At 39.2% G+C, this 24,057-nt stretch overlaps 1 protein-coding gene across 4 annotated transcripts in view; it reads right to left on the bottom strand.

The window, feature by feature from the left end:
* LOC118799218 (trichohyalin-like) overlaps positions 1-24,057 on the bottom strand; it is a 182,888-nt gene that overhangs the window by 27,663 nt on the left and 131,168 nt on the right. For all 4 annotated transcript variants that reach the window (XM_036558957.1, XM_036558959.1, XM_036558958.1 and 1 more), the window contains one exon: positions 19,853-20,023. In XM_036558957.1, coding sequence (XP_036414850.1) covers positions 19,853-20,023 — 171 coding nt within the window. The remainder of the gene's footprint in view (positions 1-19,852; positions 20,024-24,057) is intronic.

The raw sequence follows: 24,057 nt of genomic DNA, 5'->3' as shown, positions 1-24,057 counted from the left end.
ACACAGGTAAATTGTCCAAACTTTTTGGATGGTATCTAAGTGGATAGGCCTGGTTAGGCCAATTTGAGCTGGACAGAAGGCCAGAATAGCCACCAACATAATCAGGAACTGACAGTGGAATCCGTTTCACATTGTAACTCAAAAATCACATTTTGAGTTACTGTGTGAAAAAACATAACTCTGGAAGCGTCAAATGTCTGTGAACACTGTTAGAAACACCAAAGCGGAGCTAGCAGAAATTAGCATCATCATAGAACTGGTATTTATTTATGTATTTTAAAATTATTTTTACTGCGATTTCGGCCCAAAATGCTTAGCTCTAGTAGCCACAGTTCGTGAAGTAATGTTACCACAGCATGTCTGTACCGTTTAGGACTGATTTAAATCTGATGAAATCTCTGTATAAAAGTGCAAAAATGAACCATGCCTGTGGGCTATATCTATGCTGCTGTGTACCATATCTAACCTAAAACTGACAGAAGCATTACTCCTCTAACAAGTCCTTTTAAACATCTTCTGTACTTAAATGTTTGTCATATAACTTGGGCCATTGCTTAGTGATTTGGGCCAGATAGAATACAGGTAAGTTCTCTGTTTAGTGCCTCCATACTTAAAAGTACAAAAACTCCTTTTTCATAGTGTATGATGTAACACTTACCAACATTCACAACAATCAGATATAACCTGGGGTTAACGCTACAGTTGATTATCTAGTAGGAAAACATTACCACTCTCAAAGCGGCTGTAAACTCCATTTCGTTAATCTGTTTATGGTTTTAGCTCTAGGCTCCTGCGTGAATGTACTACTGACTGCCCATTAAAGAACAACACTGGTCATTTCAATTGTGAGATTTTTGCTCTTCTAGGTTGGATTTGAGTTGGGTGGGACTATGTTTGAAGATGCTGAAGTCAAGTGACCCCCCCATACAAGTCAGAATTAGGGCAGAATTATCATCAGTGGTTCCTTTCTAAAGCCACACCCACACAAACCAAAGTCTTTAGTAGTACCTGAGCAACTACCAGTGAGTGAGCTAACATTTTAAAAACACCTCTTAACTGTAAAAGGACTGTAACACTTGGGTTTAATAAAAAATGTACGAATTAAGCTCTTTCTACATAATTTTTTGGCTAGTCTATCTGACTGATTCTCAGTTTGCTTGAATGATCTGTCACCTATCGCAGCCATCTAGCCACACTATTATACTTAAGCAAATGCTAATGCTGTTTGGGTGATTTGCAAAATTCCTACCTGCGTTCGTCAAGAACACTTACTACAACTATAACTGCAGTCATCCTGGGTTGATCATAATTTTGTGTCAGTGTGGGGACTGATATTAAGGTCAACAAAGTGGTTTCAGGCTGGCACCAAGCTGAATGAAGAGTCTAAAAAACAAAACACAAATAAAAAGCTTAATAATCTGCTCCTGAATAAGAATAGTACCAGGTCACACTCTAAATAATAAGGAACTCTATTGCACTATGTGTACAGCTATTGAGGCTTGCATGCCAAATCAATTTCTGAGAAGGTCCAATCCATTATTTTAACAGCTCAGTTCCAAAAGATGATAGAGAAAAGTGGTAAATCTGTGTAGTAAAAACAAACCAAATGCAAACATGCTAGTTCAGAGAGGCTGCTAAGCAACTGAACTAAAGCTACCTGTGCATTCTGAGAGTTGTGACAGTGAGGAACCTGCAGGGACTTCTAGGCCTTTAAAAGGCCTGATGATTTGCAAAATTCCTACCTGCATTCGTCAAGAACACTTACTACAACTATAACTGCAGTCATCCTGGGTTGATCATAATTTTATCTTCGTAATTCAACATCTCCAAATTCTGCCAGAAAATAAAAGCTCAGAACACACGAAAAAAAGATTATTTTATTTATGTTGACATGGTTATGCCATTGTCAATCACTGTGCTGTCAAAAAAACCCACACAGCCCTGATCTGGTGCAAAAAAAGTTCTGAAATGCTGTTTAGAAAGTGTTTTTGTTAATATAGTTCAACACAATTGAGCTGACAGTTCCTTTTTCTGTAGAGTTACTCATTCTTCATTTAGATAGCACTTTTCATTGTAGTTACAAATCTCAAAATGCTCTTCACTGGAAGACAAATAAAAAAAACAGACATTACAGTTCATATGAAAAAAAAACTGTGTCAGCATATTTACAGTACAATCACAAATCACAGATTAAAAAGAAAACACGATTCAATAAACCAGGATTATGCCAGCCTGAACAAACGTGAACCTAACATGACTCAGACTGTACTGAAATCACAGAGGTACTCTGGTAATTACCGCACCTGTCCATGTAAAACTAATCCTGAATGAAGAGTACTACAAAGACATAATGACTCAGAGCCTGCTACTCTGGCTGGTATGCATGTCCCTCCCTGTAAAATAATATTTGCCGTTTCGTTAAGTGGGTTTTGTATGGGGGCTGTGTGCGTTATTAATGATGTGCATCCCCTTCTCTCTCTTTCTCTGGTCTTTCCCCCATACAGAGATACTTAATAAAGGAAAGGTTAGTAATCCAGCCTGACTGCTCACGTCCTGCCTGCGTCCCGCATCACACACTCACCGGCTCCACTGCCTGACAGCTTATTCTGCCACCTCAAGCTGCTGCAACAAAATGCCCCCCACCACAGCCCTCCAAATCCATTTCTGGTTAATAAACAAGGCAATAACTGGATTTCTGTGTGCAACACTATAGACAAAGAGAGAGAACCCACCAAAACAGTGAGAGATTAAAGACAGGCAATTATGAGGAAGAGATGTGTCAAGAAACACACACATACACACGGTTTGCTCCGATGTTTCAATTATTAGCACATGCAGAGTGTATTGCGAAGTGCTTTAGGGAAGCCTGTCCTCTGTGTGTCAGAAACACAGGGGGAGGAGGCTGAGCCGTTTTCTTTATACACGCCGTTTATTACAGCTTGGGCGCAATTCATGCGACCCACACACTTTCACTATGTTCCCATGACCCCCTGCTGAGATCTAGAAAATGACACATGCTTCTGTGGTCATATTCTAATGAGATCTCCTCTCATTTTCTTCCACTCACAGTAATCAATCGATCTGTACATCACTGTGTTTCTTCTGTCTGTAGTCACTGTATACAGAGTCTCAAAGACAAAATCAGTGACACGTATCCACATATCGTCGCTGTCGCCTCCATTTTTGTCTTATTTTTAACAGAATTTGAAAGCGCCAGTGGCCCTTCACATTGTGTTAAAATTCCATGATAAATGGGCCAATATAAACGGTCCAAACTTACTTTGAAATATAATTTGTTCCATTAGCTTCCATTCAAAGTTATGAAGGTTTTTTTTTGTCCTTTTCCTGAAAACTTACCATTGTGGACAAGGTTTTGTTCTGACAGTGACGATATGCATCACTGCAGATTACACTTACACACACACACACACAGGTCTCTCTATACTTGTTAGGACTTCCACAGACTTCTATACTGTAGCTGTAGCCAAGTAATACTAAACCTACACCAAAAACTTAATTCTAACTTTAACCTCAGTAACCAAAAGATTTGTGGAGAATCTGTGCAAAATGAAAATAAAAACAGAATGCGAGGATGTCCAAATCACCTCCCAAACTCATTGTGAACACAGTTTTTTTTGACTTAGTGAGTGCAAGTAATTGCTTTTACACAGCTTTCCAAAATTTTGATAAAATTCAACCAGGTTAGGTATGATACATACGATGCTTACTATGTAAAAGACAGATTTCTGTGGCATCAACTGCTGCATGAGACTGCCACATTAATTTCTACCCACCTGCTGGTCTCCACAGGTTTCCCATTGTGTTTTTAATATTCTGCATGGTGTATCAGAATCACAAGACGCTGCAGTATAATGGCAATACTAGCACTGTCTTCATATTGCACAGTCCTGGCACATGAAGACTTGAACTTGCAGAGCTTGGAGAGATGGGCTCAGTAAAGGAAGGTGAGGTGGAGAGATGTCATTCCGTTAGCATGCGTCTTAACGTTAGCGTGGCCTATAAAAAAATCACTCATCGGGAGGTTTATGGCTGCCCCACAAAGCAGACGGCTCTCGAAGACGACACACTCCAACATGGCCTCCGCTAAGAATGGTGGTGGCAGTAGCTCTGAGCTGAGCGCTGCTGAAAGGCTTTGAAAAGTTAAGCACCTCTTTCTCTTTACTCTTAGCCTGCTCACTTTAATACAGACACCATCAGTGCCTATCAGTGACTTTCTCTGTGCTAAAGCTCCTGGTGGGAATCGGGTACACAATGCAGTGCCAGCTGTCTTGTAATCTGGAAACCCCCCACCCCCCAATGCCAACAGGCAACACAAACACACACAGACACATACACACACAATATATCCACCCTTCCCAATGCGATTTGTGTCTATTCCCTCAAATCAGATTACAATAAGGGCTGATGCAAATGGTAGTGGGATATATCGCAGACAACCATGAAAATGCTGAAATAAAGCATGCCTCTTGTACGACGTGTCAAATTTCAGTACCCAGTGATCAAGGATTAGCCAGCAGGGATGGCAGAGTTAGGGGAAAAGAATAGGAGCTACCACAAGTGAGGTGCTGGCTGCTGCAGTTTTATAATCTGAGTACAGCAGACAAGCAGAGACACAAGGGAGACCAGAGACAGAAGATGGGTATGAGGAAGAGCTGGATAATGTACTTTTCAAGAGCCCATATCATGGAAAAACAACTTTAAAAGAACCTGATGTGGTATGTAAACATTCTTAAAATTTCCAAATGTGTCACTAACTCCAGTCCAACACATACGTGGAAAAAGGCTGTTTTGAATTCAGTGCTTTTGTGATGTCGTGAAAAATTAGCCATTTACATATATCCACCTATTCAGCCTTTGCAGTGCAGCTCCTAATAACGTTGAAGTTATAAGGAGTGTAGTCTCAGCCTCAGATGCTCCGCCCACAGATAAACAGAGCATCTGACATCAATTACACATTAAGATGGTCACAATTAGTACAAACTCAGTTCCAAAAAAGTTGGAACAGTAGGTAAAATGAAAATAAAAACAGAAAGAAGTGATTTATAAATCTACTTCTTCCTGTTTTTGAACTAAAACAGTACAAAGACAAAATATTTTTTTTATCAACTTCATTGTTTTTTGCAAATAACTTCTTATTCTGAAATGATGCCTGCAACACATTCCAAAAAAGATGGGACAGAGGAAATTTAAGAGTAGAAACACTCAAGTGTTCATAAAACATCTTAAAAAAGTGATGGAATTATGCTTAAGTTTAAAAGGAGCATCCAAGACCAAGTCTTTTATAAGTAAGGATGGGTCGAGCTCGCCACTTTGCCAAAAATGCATCAGCAAAAATTCAAACAGGTTAAAATTAATGTTCCTCAGCCAGGGATTGAAAGGATTCCAGGTTTTTCACTCTCCACAGGGCATAACAACATCAAATAATTCAAAGACTCAGGAGAAATCTCTGTGTGTTAATGAAAAGGCCAAAAACCACAAGTGAACGCCGATGAACTTCGACTGCATTAAAAACTAGGATGTTTCTGCACATCTGTGAAAGCACCATTAATTGTGAACACATTTTGGAGCAACATCTGCTGCCTTTTAGACGTCATCGTTTTCAGGGACACCTACGCTTATTTTAACATGACAACACCAAGCCGTTATCTATATGTGCTACAACAGCATGGTTGCATAATCAGAGAGTTCTAGCAGTGGGCTGGCCCTCCTGCAGTCCAAACCTGTCTTACACTAAACCTTGTTGCATTATTAAGCTCAAAATATTACAACAAAGGCCCTGTATGGCTGTCCAGCGGAAGACTTGTATAGCAGAAGAAAGGTTCTGCTTTCAGAATTGGTGTCTTCAGTCCCCAAACGAATATTAAGTACTGTTGACAGGAAAGGTGATGTAACAAAGTGGTAAACATGCTACCATCCCAACTTTTTTGGAACTTACAAAAAACAATAAAGTTCATAAGGTAAAACATCAAATATTGTTTGGTGCTTGTTTGTTGTGAATAACATTCTTAATTTAATACAGGCCAAACAGAACTTACTAATCACTACTTTCTGTTTTTATTAGCATTTCACACACTGTCCCAACTTTGGAAAAGGGGTTGTTTTTTGTCAGTTCCATTCTGATTGGCCTTCCGCATGTTCCGTGTTTCCAAACAAACTTTGCAAGTAGCTGCCTTTCGGAGTAAGATATAGTCGCTGGATTGGAAAACGTTTGTGAAGTTCTCTGTACTGCATCTTTAAACTCCAAGATGGCACCGCGGAAGGCGACACTGGTTGGGAGCTACATTAATATGCTTGTCTGATACTGTGCACTGTGAGCTCCTGTAACTAAAATCAAATTCCATGTATGTGTAAGCATAACAATAAAGCTTGATTCTGATTTAACTATTCTTTAAAGCATTTAGCAGCTTTTACGTGAGACATCCTCTCATGTTTGTCAACATTTTGATGTGTTTCCTGCAGGTTTATTTTTCTCGTAGCTCTTCCAACACGTCACACTACAAAAGCAGTCTGTGGTTGGTTATTTTGCATGTCAGTCAAAAGGCCCTTTCCTGTCAAAGTAGGTGGTTCTTGGCCTTGTTAATGATCAAAACACACCAGACTCTCTGATGACAGACAGAAGTCTGGCCTGTGAGACACAGCCTGAAATGATGTACAATATAGAGCCAATCAGAACAGAGCTCATTTACATTTGTTTTAACAGTAACAAAAGCAGCCTGTCTAATTCTAATGGATAAAGAGAGGTTAGAACATGGTCATGTAAAAATGAATTATAACTTTTTTTGTTCATAAACCCACACAAAAGTATCAGTGAAACACAGAGGGAAAAAAAACAAAAACATTTAGGATATGGGTTATTTAACTGTTATTGCAAACACTGATATTGCAAAGCTCTGCAACATACAAATAAGCCCTTTAATAAACCATTATACTATTTGTGCGCTGTGAGTAGCCACGTCAGATGTTCCACAGTGTTTCTGCGTAAGGAATTCAGATGAACCAACAAGTGTAAATAATTTTGGTGAAATTACTATGGACCAATCTTTAATCTAGTTGTTTATTTATATACTGCAAAGCACATCGCAATTGCAATATGCAGCAATATAATCACAAAGCGGTGTTTTGTCCACATTGTGCAGCCCTACAGTTAAACAAGAGTGTGAGTTGAACTGCGGGGGGTCAAAACAAAAGAAAACGACAGAATGGCAATGAATGACAATAAGTCTAAAGACATGTCTAAATGGAAACTATTACTGATCTATTGGTTGGTTTTGAAGAAGCTAACAAAAGTAAATACAAACACTTTTTCTGAGGGTTCACATACAGGGGCATTTTCTAATCACTTAAAACAAGACAATATAAGACCGTCTAGGTCAAATGTAAATGCATACATCATCCGCCAAGCACTTTTAGCTATTGTAATTACAGAAATGCAAACAGATATTGCTGAGTATGGCATTTAATGTTCATATTTTTTGTTAATTAAAATGCCTGGGGGATGATAAATACAAATGCATTTATCTCTGAAAGGCTCTGACAGGTAGAAAGAGATGGAACCATGGCCCATCCCAATGTGTATGTGTATATGTCTCATCATAACAGTGGCATGGTTACATATTAAACTGCTGTCTACCGGTGCACACGTGAATCCTTATTAATAATACTAATGGAATCTTTAATTGCACCGGTAGCAACAACAATTTTCCAAGCAGCCAAAATGAGGCTTCTAATGCCTTAATAACGGCACTCCTCTGATGAAAGATGGCTCGTGTGGAGACAGAGAACGAGGGATGCCTTGGAACCGTGCTGGGGGAAAGTAATTAAGTGGCCCCTACACAAAGTCCAGCTTGCCCTTCATAACAGGCCGCTGCAGAGTGCTCTCCATGGCAGAGGCAATCAGTCCAGCGTGCAGGCCGCCCTACCTCTTTGATATGTGTGGCCTTTTTCAATCAGACGAGATGAGTGTTTTCAATCAGGGGAGCGCGGTAAACAGACTATAGTAAAAGCTGATTTGTGATTGCTGAAGGATGCATAGAGCACATATCATGCTCCATCCTGAGCCCCATCCTGTCTTGCTTACAATAGGGTTGTACAATTGCATGCAGGCGCATATCGCAGAAAGACTTTTTCATAGCAATAGAAAGTTACTATGACCTCGAAATCTGGAGAGAACTTGGCTTGGTGGGTGGGAGCACAGACTTACTGGGGTGGGAACAAACCAATCTAATGCCCCGTGAAGGAAGGGGGGGTTAAAGTAGGGGCTTGTTAGTAATGCCTACCTAATAACAAGCCTGTCGTTAGTGCTATGGATGTAAGCTAGCATGGCTAGAATGTGCCCATATAAGACCCCAAAAAGGCATGTTAATCTCACACAAAAAACAATACACAATAAAAATAAACAAAATAATAAAACAGTACATTTTGCCGTTTGTCACTGAGATTAGTCCACATGTCACATGGCTGCCTGCATCACTGAATTGAATGGGCCTGTAGTGCTGCTGAGTGTCACAAAGATTTAGTTAGGCCAGTGGCAGATGACGTTTAACCAGGTTACCATGGTAACAACACCCCAGTGATGGTATAAACTCTTTTACCGGCAGTTAAAAAATACATTTATTATTGACTTTATTCATGCAAACCATAGCAAGACAGCAGTATTCCCAAACATAAACATAACTAAACTATTAAACACTGTGTGATATCATGTTGATGAGATTGCCCTAGAAATGCAGCTGCGCTAGTTAAACTCACTCAGTGCTGCAGGCTGATAGCATGCCTGTGAAAACTGCCTTTATTAAGTCAGACTAAAAAATTACTTTGGTCTTGGAAAAAAGACGTGTGTAAAAACATGTCTCAGCTCTCGTTTATCAGGCGAAGCAGGTCATTTCCTACAACCTCAGACCAAATGGCTTCAGAGAAAATGGCAAAAGGCTAACGTATGTGGCTACAAACTCTCAGATGGTAAGGTTTGTGTGACATTCACAACTGCATTCTTTCTTACTAGATTAATTACAGTTTTGTGGCCACACTAAAGATGACATTGTCAAAGATGACAATCACTTTTACTGAACTACACTTTATTATATTCTTTTTTTTTAACAATGATTAACACTCAACTCACAAGGCATCACTGTGTTTTTTCCATCAATGCTGGGACGGTGAAGGCTAGCATATGGTTTCTCCAAGTAAAGTCAAGCCAAGCAACACATTTTTTCAATCTGCAGCTAATGCAACATCACTGGACAGCTGAATGTGCTTGTAATGAAACGCTAACTGCCAATTCTGTAACTTTAGCCAACAGACTCTGGAACAGACTCCTATTCTACAGAACATATACGTTAATGAACTGGTCACTGAAGAGCAGATTCAACAAAAACACTGTAAAAGCTCATGTGAATATAAATTCCTCAAACAGGATTTTACTTACAGTACAATATGAATACAAGCATCACTTAAAATCAGGCCTTTTCATTTACTGAGGAATCCTTCTTTTGGGACAGCCCTACTAAAAGCACACCCTGGCACAGATTGAATTGGCATAGACTGATTTCTATATGCAAGTTTAATAGTGGTGCAGGATCCTGAGGCTCAGAATATTAGTGAATAAGCTGAAGAATATTCTATTGAGGACCTGATCCTTAGAGAACCAGGATAGTAAAAGGATGAAAATGCTATGTTCACTTTCTTGAGACATGACCTTCGTGTTCAGACAAAGTGCTGCAGACTTTTAAATGAAGTGAGACTGAATGACAGTGAGTGTGTGGAGGTCAAGGGTGAAGAGGAAGAGGCTGAGGTGGAGAGAAAAAGTGTCCAGTCTTACTGAACCTCCATCATAAGAATGACCAGCTCCCTCAGCTCAGCCTTTTGGCTCCCCTCAACACCCTCATACAAGGCCTGGGCAATGAAACAACATCAATGATCACTGAAATCTAACATTTTTCATTACTGCAACACTGCAGTACTGTTACTCAATCTGGTAACAGCAGTAAAAGCTTGAACTCTGAGCAGTTGCTTCTGCATATCAGTGGGGGTGATATGCACCTTTTACATGCTGGATAAGGGAAAAAAGTTTTGCCATTCACTCATAACAGCATAAACCAGTTAGAAAAGTTAGGCAGATTTCTGTTTTCATTGCTGACATAGAAAATAAAGGCAGTGAGTCTAAGAAAGGTGCCTCAGAAATTTAGAACTGGAGCGGCGAGGCTAACATTGCTAACAAACACTAGAACTCAATAGTCACCCAAATAGTCCATATACATTCTGCAAACAACTTTCATCCTGGTCAAACTGCTTCCAGGTTTTCATTAAGGTCATGCAGACCTGTCAAAGCAGTTTATGAGACAGTGTCACTTCCTGTGAACTCTAAAACTGAACAAAATTGTGGACTGTCAGTTTAAACAACGAGTTCTCTGTATTCACAAACTAAATCAGGTGTAGACAGCTAATCTAGATCAGTGTTTGTGACAATAACCATCATAAATAACAGCTTTGGTGAAGTCTAAACTACATCACCAAGTGTGTGAGACCTTAATGAAAACCTGGATGTGGTTGGAGCAGATTCAGATACGTTTTAGGGACGTATTTTTACAGAAATGATGACTGGGTGACTACTGAGTTCAAGTGTTATTTAGCAATGGTAGCCTTGCAGCTCTAGTTCTAAAATAAAGAAGCAGAACTTACAGCAAAATTGTCTTGGGGTAAGTGGAAAACTGGGCAAGTTTGATTTTTCACCAAACCATTGCTATAAAGTGGAATTTCACAGTTTTTTTTCTGCACAAGGTATTGGGGTGTAAGTGATTCAGATGAGAAACCAATATTGAAACCAGATACCTTTACAGCGATGATAAGAACCAGGGGTCAGGATAAAGCACATTTTATTTGCTTTCCAAAATGACCAGTGAACTTACACATATCCGGACGTCTTCTCTCAAAACTATCACAAAACAATATCTCAGGTATTCACAACCATTTAATTTAATACTGTTTTGTGAGCTTTTAGAGGCATTGAACACTCCAAATGTCTGGTTTCTATCAGCACCATGGTGAACAACTGGGACTCAGTAAGCTTCTCTAGAACACAGCATTTCACACATCAAACCATTCTGAATGACTTTATACACATTTTACTATTGAACTGCTGAAAAATCAGCGGAACTGCCCTTTAAAATTGAACATTAGTATAATCATTATTGATATTGAATCATATGGAAAAATGATCATGATGCATCACACTTTTAAGCAACTTGATCTATAAACTGCTATTATAGCACAAAACTGTCAAAACATTTCACTGACAACAACAATAATACACTTTTGCTAGATTCTGATTCTTATATACACTTATCTGAAAAAATGGACAAGGTAAATGGGGAGAAATGAGGTCATGAGACAATAACGACTTGATATATGAATTTAAGGGTTACCCAAAATTTGTTATATTTCAAGTTTATACTGGAATATAGGATGTCAATGAGGGGAAAGAGAGCATTTAACATATTACATTAAACCCTGGGAAACAACTGCACTGTCTGGCAAGTACTGTGTAACCGCGATAGGAAGAAAAGCACTACACAAGGTAGTAATAAAAGAAATCTCACTGACATCTGAATCCAATCACAGCAGTTACTCATTTCTGTGTTGTCATGTTGAAATACAGTCAAGGGAGCCAGAATGGCTGTAGCAGACACTGTCTGACTTATAAGGCATTTTTGAAGAGGAAGGTCATCCTGCAAGGAGTCTAGTCTAGCCACTGTGAGATGATTGTTCAAACCTGATGATTCAAAATCATCCCAATTAGGCTGATGCCACGAGAGGAAACACGTCTCCACTCGGTGGTCATCAGAAAATGATTAGCAATCATAGCGAACAGGGCAAAACCAGGTTTGTACGGAGTGATTATTGTAGAAGCACAGCTCTCTGTGGGCGCTTGGCTGTGGTGTTAAAGTTACAGTTCGTCACAAAAACCCAATTTGCACAATGTTCCCTTCATCTTAAATGTAGCTGATAAGCCATGATTACCATATTTAGTATTTGCAGCTTTGCTTCTTCAGTTAAGAATAGGAGCTATGAGGCTAACAGCCAACAAGCACAGGAAGATTAGAGCTTACTAATTAGCACTGTGTGACTGCATGCCTACGGCCACGTACATACAGATATTTTTAAAAATGTGTTTTTTTTCTGTGTTTTAAATAAAAACTTTGTCCACACCAACAGCAGTTTCAAAAATCTGTCCATCCACAGGAGAGCGCAAAAAAACAACTTGAAAAAGAACACGAGTATTCCAGCCCAACAGAGAACAAAAGAAGAACATGTGTGCTGAGCGAAATACAGAGCACGAAGCTGAAGCACAGATTCTCTAGTAAGGTGAAGGTGGTGTACAATAAAAGACAGGATGCACTGACATACAGGCCACCGGACCTCCATAATCCAATATCTCAGACAAATTCAAATTCCGATATCTGCCAGAAAATAAAAGTTAAAAAAGTGAAAGAAGCCTACTGCTGTTTACGTTGTCACGGCTTTGCCACTGTCTCTGAAATGTCCACACAGTCCAGATCAGGCAGAGAGGCTTTTCTAGTTTTTTAGGCCATCTGAATTATTTTATCTGACTTTACTTAACAATCATCAGGTCATATATGTTTAGATACAATGAGGTATTTCTAATATGTTAGTATACAGTCTAAAATTCACTTTTCCGTGACCAAAAAACACTGTTGTGTAGATAGGAGGCCTAAAAAGACTGTGAAGGAGCCTAAATCATCAGACATTTGCCTCAAACTGCATCAAGTTGTAATTTCTAATAGACTTGTTTATGTTGTTTCTGACACTGTGATCTACTGTTATCTATAAAAAAGAACTAAGATATGTTATATAGCTAAAAACAGCAGCAGCTATCCTGAAGTCTGAGCTTTGTCTGTACTTTTGTCCTTTTTTTTTAGATAACAGTATGTCATAGGCTGCGTTTTCATGCAAAGATTTTTGCCAAACTGAGTGAATACGTTCCGATTATATATTGACTGAGATGTTTATATGTTCACTCAACTCAACAATCTGATTTCCATTTACATGCACACAAGTAATCAGATCCAAAATTCCGCGCATGCAGAGAGCATCACTTAGTGTAGACGTTACCATGACAACGAGCATCACGTGAGTCCAGTCAGCGTAGAGACGAATTTTCAGCTGGTGTGCTTGTGTTTTTAATTGCCTTAAAATGACGGCAAACTCAGGAAAACGTACTACGCTTCAAGAAGGCTGAGAGGAAGACGTCGTGTTCTGAGACTCTTAAGCTGGACGTCCGTCCCACCGCCGTCTTTTAAAGCTCAAAGCATGAACTTCGTCTCCTCTGCAGACCAGTTTCTGCTCCCGCCATGTTGAACGGTATAAACTTTCCGATTGGGAATGTAATCAGATACAGGCATTTACATGGCTATTATTCTTCTATTTAACAGATTTACAGGATTACCCACCTCGTTCAATCGAATAGAAATTGTATTCTGAATGGCCTCAATCGGACTAGTCTTTTCTGACTGAGGTGTTTACATGGACGTATTCTATTCCAATTGAGCTATTAGTCAGATTATTAGCGGACTATAAAGCTGCGTGTAAACGTGGCTATACAGTTTCAGAAACCACATAGGCAAGTCTATTAGAGATTACTTGATGTGGTTTGGTATAAGTGTGTGATGATTTAGGCAAGCATTTTTACACAGTGCTTACTAGCATTCATAAGCTTCCATCACTTTAGCTTCACAGAAGCAAACTTTGTCCACCAATAGTAGTGACTGACTACAAAAGGGGTAAGAAAAATTGTTACTTTTTTCCTGTCACTTTAAGGTGGGCCACTTTCAGCTGAGACATGAGTCTCCTCCGGCCTCTGCCTTAGACTTCTGTACCTCTCCTGCAGCTCACCCTCAAGTGTGTACAACACGCTCTCCACACATACACAATCTCAGAAGCCTTTTCCCCTCAGCTTCTCCTGTCTGGCCATCTCATTCAGAGCCCTGGAGGGGGGATAATGAGCTCCGTGTGTGCGTGTGTGGGAGTGCATGTGCGTGTGGCGGGACTGCTCAGTGTAGTAAGAACAGCAGGGGGCCACTGTAGGACAAAACAAGGCAAAGATGAGAGAGCTGGGGCCTATTTCATCCTGCTTTAAAGCAGGTACACACAAAGCAATCTCATATGCAACTGCGCCTCTTTTTCGGACGCTATATTCAACAGAGCAAGCCACGAAAGCCAAAGTTCACCTTCTAAACAGGCAACAACGCTACTCTTATCCCAAAAAGGATACTGCTATTGATTTGATGTCTGCAGTAACACTTTGAAATAATTAACTGAATCATGCCGTACCAACTGAATATTAATGTGCACAATAACAAGGACAGCGTGTTTGAGTTTTAACAGTGCATGAAACTTTTACTAAACCTATTATACGAGTGCTATGTGTGCAGCATGAATAAGCAACTAAATATTTCGAAAAAGCACGGCTGCTTGTTTATGAATTTGCATTTGTTCCATAATTTATCAATTTCAAGGCCGCAAAGTTCTTCCTGTCAAAATGAACTCTGCTTTTTGTTATTTGTTTTGGTAAAGATCACTGAGCTCACTCTGCGAAGGAAAATGCATTTATTTCTTTTCAGGCACACCTGCTTTAAAGTGCCCATAAGACAGAAAACTGAATTTTCCTCACACTTTTAAAAGGCACGGAAGTCTGAACAGGCCATGAGCTGTTGCTATAATTTTCTGGATTGTTATCTTGAGATAGATTAATTATCTTGTGATCTCAAGATAACAACCTTTGTTATCTCAAGATAAGTAACTCGTTAATTCAAGATAACAATTTTATTATCTCAAGATAACAAGATAACTAACTTGTTATCTCAAAATAGCATTCCAGAAAATTATAACTACCTCATGGCCTCTCTGGACTTCCATAGAAAGGAGTTTGCTGTAACATGTAAACTTTCAAAACTTACCCGGTTCACATTTTCCTCATATGAAAATTAAGCCTGTTTTGAATTCCCTGTTTTTTTGTGATGTCACAAAAACCAACAGAATCACACACATCTGGCTATTCAGCCTGTGGCAGTTTAGCACCACACATTCAAATTGAAGTGACAGGGAGTGCTTCCACCTGGGCTGTTTTCTGAATGAGACACAATACAGGGCAGCCAATCAGAACAGAGCTCTACACATACTGTTTTGAATGCATAGTAACAAAACAGCCTGTTTATTTCTAAATTATAGAGAGACTGAAAATGGTCTTAAAAATCCATTCTGAATTTTCAGTACATAAACAGGAATGTGGGAAATTTCAGAATTGTAACTACTAAAAACAATAAAAATAAGACAGTAATTTGAACTTTTTAATAATTTGAGTACCCTTCTGTGCTTGTTTTAGAGTGGAGTTATTTTTAATTCATATTTTTTCAAAACTTGCAGCAGTCGTGCACCTTTTAAACTCTGTATTGTCATTACAGTCAGCTGAATCGCTTTCCTCGATAACAACTGGCTGCTTTGAGGGTGTCGTTAATATACATGCAGGTTGAGGTTTAAAGAGGGACACTGTATGCAGAGTTAGAGGCCAATTCTGAACCTTAAAGTAGCCTAATACCTTTTTTAAACCTTAAAAAGAACCATCCAACACAATAATTAATGTTTCAATAACCGTTGTATCTCCCAGTCAGTGCGCCTTCCAGTGTAAAATCTCACCATGACTGTGTGCATGACATCATCCATTACCGTGCCACATATCAACAATCTGACGGGTCGCTGCTCAGCTCATTTGTCTAAAGTTGCATAAAGAATGAGAGAGCAGAGAAGCTCGGTTGATGTGTCAGTTATACGTATATATTGTTGCCTCACCTCATTTTAGCTCAGTATGACACATTCTGTCTGATGTAAACTGTGAAAAAACTTCAAATGGGGAAAAAAGGCAAATCATTTTTCATGACGTCATCATATATGTCACATATCTTCTGCTTAACATTTCAGCACGCTAAACTTAAAACACCTTTCCATGTCCCTGTACATAAGCATCATAAGTGGATCTAGATAGACAAATAGAAAAACATGTCGAAGGATATCAACCTTTCAGACAAAGCAGACAAAGAAACACCGTCTCGAACCACTGCCGATTACTGTACAAGTTAAAGCATCCTAATAATTAAAATATCCCTCCCACAATTACTGAGAAATGGCTTTCATTTTGATTCTGCCACACAAAAGACAGGCTGCCAAATGTCTATCCAGCAGAGGTAATTCTAAAATAATTTAGCCACACTCAAAATCCACTTATAAGATATATCAAGTAATGGCTTTGACCTGAGCAGATGAGGCCATTTCAAAGCCAATTTCCTTTGGATTCATCAAGCTTGACCATTTCTGCAGCCATAATAATCCATCGGCAGGTCAGCACCATCTTCACAGGCTGAAGTAGAGAGAGAAGAGCTAATGTCCCATATAAAAACAGACCGCTAAGAACAAAGAGTGCCGCCATTACTTTAGCAGCCACTCTCTGGGTCCCACACTCACTGTTATTCAAAACAATAAGGCAGTAAGACGTTCATCCATCTACACACCGGGCTGCACAATATATTGTCCGTGTATCAAAAATGCTAAAATTGGCCTGATATTGAATAAAACTGCAATATAAAACTAAACCTCTAACCACCCCCACATTTTATTTATATGCTGTGAGCATACTGACTGTATTAACCTTGTTGTACATGATAGGGCTGCACAATACTGTGGTTATTTCATATACAAATATGACTTAGATAATGTAGATTTGAATATTACAAACTAACAAAGACCTTAAAATGTATTTTAGGATGTTTTATTCAATATTTTGGGATCAACAATAAGTTATTAAATGATAAATCATATACTTTGAATTTTGTCAAATGTTCTGCCTTTCATCACCACCTATGAAAACAAGGCATTTGGATATGAATTTTGAATTATTATTAACCTCATTCTTTATTCAGTCATTTCAGGATCCTCTATCACTTTGTTCATATTTCTGGATGCAGCTAAAACCACAAATAAACTCATTAGCAGTGAAAAAGAAAAAGCCAAATTCAGAAACCAATTACGGAGCCCAATGGTTTCACTCCTAGGAGAAACCAATAACAGTTCCAGATGACTTTCTGTGGGTGTTTTGTTAAATTAAGGCATTTCTGCGATTCAATAAATGCAAATGATGTTGGTCAAAACAGCTACTGTGCTTTTAAGATTGATGTAAATTGATGTAAATAACATCTGTTCTGATTGGCTGCCCCGTAATGTGTCTTGTTCAGAGAGCGGTCCAGGCTCCTTATAGCTTCAGCATGAAAGGGTGGGGCTAAACTGCTGTAGGAGTATGTATGCCAACGCACCGATTTTAATGACAGCACCAAAACAATGAACTTAAAATGGGCTGTTTTTTCCAGCTTGGTGTCCATATATAGACTGTATGAGTGAACAGTGTGTTTTTAACTTTAACAATGTTTACATACCACATTAAGCTCTTTCATCTAAAAAAAAAAAGTGAGGAAGATTCAGTTTTCCATGATATGGGCCCTTTAATTTATGCTACGTCATGCACCTTAGCATTCAGCTGTGGTACTACGGTAGACAGTATTACTCACCTAGGATTTCAGTGAGCTTACTTGCTTCTGTCTGGCCATGCTGAAAAACAGTCTCGTCAATACAACATAAACATGTTCTGTGCCGTCCAGTAACAGGCAAAGTCCATTATTAAAACTGGCACTGGCCACGAATCATGAAACCGTAATGCTGATCGGCAAAAAGCAAACAAACGAGCGCTCATCGCGGGCCGTGTGCCTGCTCTCAGCAGCATGTGTAATCATTCTGTTTCTCATCTGCTGGAGGAGAGCGGCCCGGCCCAGCATTTAGCAGAAGCCTGGAGTTTTGATTTGAGCGGCCCTCATGCAGCGCGCTGGGGGAGTCCGAGGGATCTCCCCACGCTTCTGCTCCAGCACACATAAACAAACAAACCTCAAATCCTCCACAGCCAGGCAAGCACACAGCCATCCTCACACATGCGCTGCAGAGTATGGACTGAATAAGCGATGAAGGCAAGGCCCTTTATTCTTTTTTGATTGGCTTGACCTCTGGTGACCTGAGTGGACCTCTGTGGGGGATTTGAGCTGTGGGACAACTCTAGCAGTGTTTTCTATGAATTTTTTGGATGGATGAAGACAAACAGGCTGTCAAAGTTTGACAGAGGCTTATGTGTCACTTGGCTTGTGTACAATTAACAATTATTTCTGTAATTGATTCATTAATCAACTGTTATACAGGTAAAGAGACACTGGTTTAAAGGAAAACCTTCCAATGATGCATCTTGATGCTGGGTGGAAGTTTTGAAAAATTACAGCTTTGGGGAGGATTTCTGGGGGCAGGCTGATTTAAAAAGGTTTTTATTTACCTCAGCTGGTGAACGCAGACAGTACTGCTAACAGTACTGCCAGGAAGCCAGACATCCTGCAGCTGTGTAACTGCAGTAACTGTCTTCAAATCATCATTACAATGGAGAGAATGGATACCACAAACAGACATGACTTGTCAGATGAAGAGGACAACAAGCTAAAAGCTACAGTTAGCAAGGTTGCCAGGCTATTTGGATACCTTGCCTAGCCAGTTTGGCCCCTTTTCTCTGGCTGAAAGGGTGAAAGACTTGTCTCCGGTGTCCTTTCTGTTCTGAATGATGGTAGAATTGCTAGTTTCTTCACAATTATGTTCAAAGACCGAAGTAAGAGTTACACTAATGCTATTTATTAGCCTACAGATCAGAGGATAGCAGTCAAGATTGCTTGACATCACAGGGATTCCCAATGGATGTGTAATGTATATGAGTAGCGCATGCTCGGTAGTGTAGAGGCGATGATAAATGAAAACATGAAAATGATATAAAATTGTGAATCCTGTCAAACTGAAGAGGCTGAAATTAATGTGCGCTACAACTGCGCAACACTACAGGTAACACAAACTCTAGTTCTAGGCTGGAATGGGCCCCTTTTTATTAACTTACAGAACAGCTGTCTGCTGTTTCCTCTCACTTTGCCCCATGACAGCCCCACTATCATTCAAAGCTCTGTCTGTGCGACAGTTTCTTCTTTAAAGGTGCAGCGAAACAGCCATATCGCCCCCTACACTTCCTGTAGTGCACTGCAATCTCTCAGGAAATGTAAACAAATAAATTACTTCTTACTCTAATTTTTCACAACAAGCCAAGACATGTTTAGTGCCTAAAGTGTGCTTCTAAATTTTGCACTGGAGCTATGAGGCTAATGTACAGTTGTATGCTGTAAGTTTGGGCACCCTTGTCAAGTTACATGTTTTGTTGATTTTCTAAGTAAAACTACGTTAACATATCCTCTACAGAGAACACACGTCTGCACACTTTAATGCACAACTACTGTTTATTTGTAGAACTTAGCCCACTGGAAACAAAAAACTAAATGTTATGCACATTTTATATTTAATGTTTTATTTTTTTCTAATATATTAAACTCAGCAAATAGATACACTAACATTTCCAGAACAATGTCACGCTGAAGTTCTCTGTTTAGTATAAGCTTACTTTCACTTGGAAAATCAACAAAACATGTAATTTGACCAGGGGTGTTAACACTTTTCCATACAACTGTGCCTAACAAGTAATGGTTGCTTGAATACTTTTGGATAAGGGCAAAATTATGTAAACTTTGCACTATTCCAAAAGGATGGATAGCTGAATAAAAAGCTGAGGCTTTAAGGGACTTTTTTTTCCATAATTTACACTGACAGTTACTATCTACTAACCACACTCTAATATCATGGCACTTACCAGTGCATCACTTGCATATTGTGTTGTGATTCTCAGGCTGTCCATCTCCGTACCCATGTCGGCCATGTGGAGCTTCAGTTTGCTTAACCGATGCTGCTGTTCTTCATAGCGGCTGTGTTCCTGCTCCAGCTCCTCTCTCAGCTTACACACCAAGGCCTCCTGCTGCCTCATCTGAAGATACATGGACACACAAACATGAGAGTGAGACCGCAGGAGGTCAGCACAGCAAGAAGCAACAAATAAAGGTCTTTCATATCCACACAGCTCTCTTTAGGGGCATCACAGCTCAACATAAGACCCCCACAAAAAAAAGAGCTGCATGTATGTGATGTATTTTGTGGCATCTAGAAGGATATGATGCTGAAGGGCAACCGACATCACCCTTGAAACAAAGCTGAGCCACAAAGGCCCAACAGATTTCATCAATTGGGTCACATCTGTGCAACGGGAACACTTTAATTTTGTATCTTTTTTCTTCAAATGATGGAAAGTGCACTGTGTACCAAGAGCTAACATTCATAGACATAAAAGCCCACCTCAGAACCGCCACAGGAATAGTGCAAAAACTTTAAAAGTCATGTAGTACTAGTTTCCAAATGTAGAACAAATAAATGCAAAAGTAAGGCTGTTAGGTCATTTTAGCTACTGATTCATCTGAGCAGGAAAAAATGGTTTGCTTTGGATTGTTAGCAAATGAGCTTCTTTTTTTGCTCCTCCTACCCTCTTTCAAGAGAAAGCAGACCTTAACAGGCAGGTGCAAAAAAAGGGACGGATATAAAAGGTTTGTAACTGCTTTTGTAACCTGTAACTCTCTGTGAGAGCTAATAATCTGTTAATCAACATATTCTTTTATTATTTTAAGGTTTGCATGTTATTCAAAGTCAACCTGAAATCAAAATGGCCACGGTCACATTAATCACAATCCCATTGTGTCCGTAATCCTTGATTTCTGCCCGCCTCTAAACACTGTCTGACGTTTGGTTGCGTCACTATGTTCCAGCATCACCCCATCAGCCTGACCAATCATCAGCAAGAACACCCTTCGGTTGCACAAACAGGTATGAGAGCAGACAACCTCACTGACAGCAGACAACCTTATTTCAGTTTGTTTACGCTGAAAATCTGAGTTAATGTTAACAGGAGTGAGGTAGTTCAGATATCTGGCAGGATTTGTGCTGTTTTCTAAAGTTTTCTGTCGCCCTGCGAGGCTCAGATGCTGTGAGGCTGAGAGGCAGGTCAGCTGAGGATGGAGCAACACACACAGACAAACACACAGTCCATCTCTTGGTCAAACGTTAGGTGAATACACTCCTACACTGATTTATTTTGCCTGATTTCTTTTTTCATTGTCTTTTTTTTATTGTGTTCGCTGTGAAATGGTAAGAAAAGTGAGAGCAATGCGAATGCTAAGCAGAACTTCCCTTAAAAAGTCAAAAACAAAACAAAAAACACATTAAAATCAAGCTTTTAATTAATGAATCATCTTCAAAAAACTACAGAACTCGGATAAAAAAACTGTAGTTTAACAAAATCTGTTTTTTTTTCCTTTAACTTTTCTGCAAAACAGACATTCTGCTGACCATCAGTCTGACTCTCCCCTTTTCATGATCCAGTCAAACCCTGAAGAATAAACCCTGATATAACACAGAAGCTGGTGTTTACACTCAGTTTAGTAATGTTAGCTTCTATGGTTAGCTTCTCCTCCCCTCAGGCAGAAGTTCCTGTTACTGTGGCCAAACCAACAGAAAGCCTTAAGAAAGGTTCACTTTAATTAAAGTTCATTTATAGAACTCCAGGGTTAACAGGATCTGTATGGCTTGAATATGATTGTGTTTTAATCATAATAAAATATCTTCTCTTTTACTTACTAATACAAATGTGGTATTAATTTAAAAAAACAGAATCATCACCAGCACAAATTAGAAACAATTGATCAAAAATTTCACCTGGGGTGTGCAGTATGGCAAAAATATCATATTACGATACTTTTTCATGGTAAATACGTATCACAATATTTTGACACAGACACAATGCAAGTCCTGATGTCTTTGTCTCTTGCCATTATAACTCTAACCATAATAATTTTCCATTTGAAATTCCATATACAGTACTGCACTAAACACAATTAAACAGGACTAATAATGCTCTATTTTTAATGAAGTATGCAGCATTTTTTTAAATAATGACGATATCTACAATCTGCTCAGGAAAGCATTTTGTGTCTCATGATTAAAAAAATGTATCACAATAATGATAACATATCATGTTGCCCACCTCTAACTACTTCATATTGCCCACCTCTAGCGACTTCTTAAGGTTTAGCAATGCTTGCAGAATTTGAGGTAATTTGTATCATTTCTAGTGATTACTGCTTTCTTTATTCCAAGCCCAGATCTAAAGCTTGCACTTAAAAAAACAGATTATATTTACAGGTTACATATCATAAATTTCAACAAAGGTGACACTAAACCATGTTAATGGCACACTACAACTGCTAGCCAAGTGGTAAAGACAGTGTAAGAGCGAGCGAGCAAGCGAGCGAGCAGCTAAGTGTCCTCCCCAGCAGCCAGAATAGGGCCTGTGGTGCTAATGAAAGCAATTAGATAAAGCAGTAGTAGGGGGAGAGGTAGTGTAATATTAACACCTAATAAAAGAGTGATATAAAATTTTATTACAGTGAAGTCAAGCTAAATTAAAACATCAGTCCCAAGGGTGAAGGGAGGGGGGGCGGACGACACCTCCCCTCGTTCGGGGAGATTTGTGAAATTAATATAAATGAAGATGGAAAGACACAGAAAGGGAAGGAAAAAAAATGTGTAAAAAGCTAGAACGTGGGAGAACACAATGTAAGCACTGCTCCTCACTGCTCGAGATTACGAACTAACCTCCAAAGCACATTCCACCGCTGCTCATTTTTTAAGTCTTTTTTTGTCTGAAAACTCATTTCCTATGGTGAGAGAAATGCAATCGCTGAGCCAGGCAGACAAGTATTACCTTTAATATAAGTGGCTAATTAAAAGAACTCGGAGAGAAAGGAGAGAAATGTTCCCCATTCACTTTGCTATTTGCTGATTATTAAAGAGCACACATGGTTACAGCACATTAAAAACATGTGGCGACGCGACACCGTGTTGCAGTTAAGCATGCTGTAAAACCACAGGCCTTTTAATGATCTCCTCAACTATAATGCTACCATATGCAAAAATAATGCAAATGAGATGACCTGAGGTAAAAATTCTGTATATTGGATTAAAATGGGTATGCATTGTGATAAAAGAGAAGCTAGGCACCTCACAGGCTTTAATTTATCTATACATCCTTCCCCCACAAACACAATCTTTCGTAACTACTGTTGCGAGCACTGTAGTGGTATGTACATGTAGGTATATGCTGTGTGTCCACCTCTGAGGAAAATTCCAAAAACTTGGGACAATAGGTAAAATGCAAAAAAAAACAAACAAAAAAAAACCAGAAAGCAGTGATTTGTAAACTGGCTTTTACAGATATTCAATTAAAACCAGTACCAAGAAGAGATATTTAATATTTGACCTTATGAACTTTACTGATTTGTGTAAAAAAAAAAAAAAAGCTTTCATATTTGATGCTGGTAATACATTCCAAAAAAAGTTGGGACAGGGGCAATGTAAGGCTAGGAAATTTGAAGAAGGATCATGTGATCAAACGATGGTTTTTCACACAGGGGAACAGGTAACAGGTGATGCTATCATTACAGAAAATAAAAGGAGCATTAACAAAAGGCTCAGTCACCATTTTGTGAAAAACTGTATGAGCGAATATCCCAGCAGTTTAAGATCAACTTTCTCAATGCAAGCTTGCAAGGAATTAAGGGATTTTACCATCTATAGTCTGTAACATTAAAAATAATGTTATAAAATGTTATAAAATAACCACACCCCCTATTTTCAGCTAACTCCATCCCTGGCTCATCTCTGGTTAATGCTCAAAAATGGGTGGGGCTGCTGGGAGGGGCACTGCGGTGCGAGGGAAACCGAGTTTGACTGGGCGGCTGTGCTTTTAGAGCTAACGTTAGCTGCCAGAAGATGTGGAGAGTGACAGAATCGAACAGCACTTTTGCACATGAGAGGTTTTACAAGGTTGACGATTTTTCTCCACTACCATCCCCATCTTCAACGAGGGAAGGTGTTTCTGATAAGGCAGTGTGTCTTGAGCCTTAACAGTATGAT

The sequence above is a fragment of the Colossoma macropomum genome, unplaced genomic scaffold (assembly GCF_904425465.1).
Source record: "Colossoma macropomum unplaced genomic scaffold, Colossoma_macropomum, whole genome shotgun sequence".
Taxonomy (NCBI): Eukaryota; Metazoa; Chordata; class Actinopteri; order Characiformes; family Serrasalmidae; genus Colossoma; species Colossoma macropomum.
This window is presented reverse-complemented; position numbering and strand designations above follow the sequence as displayed.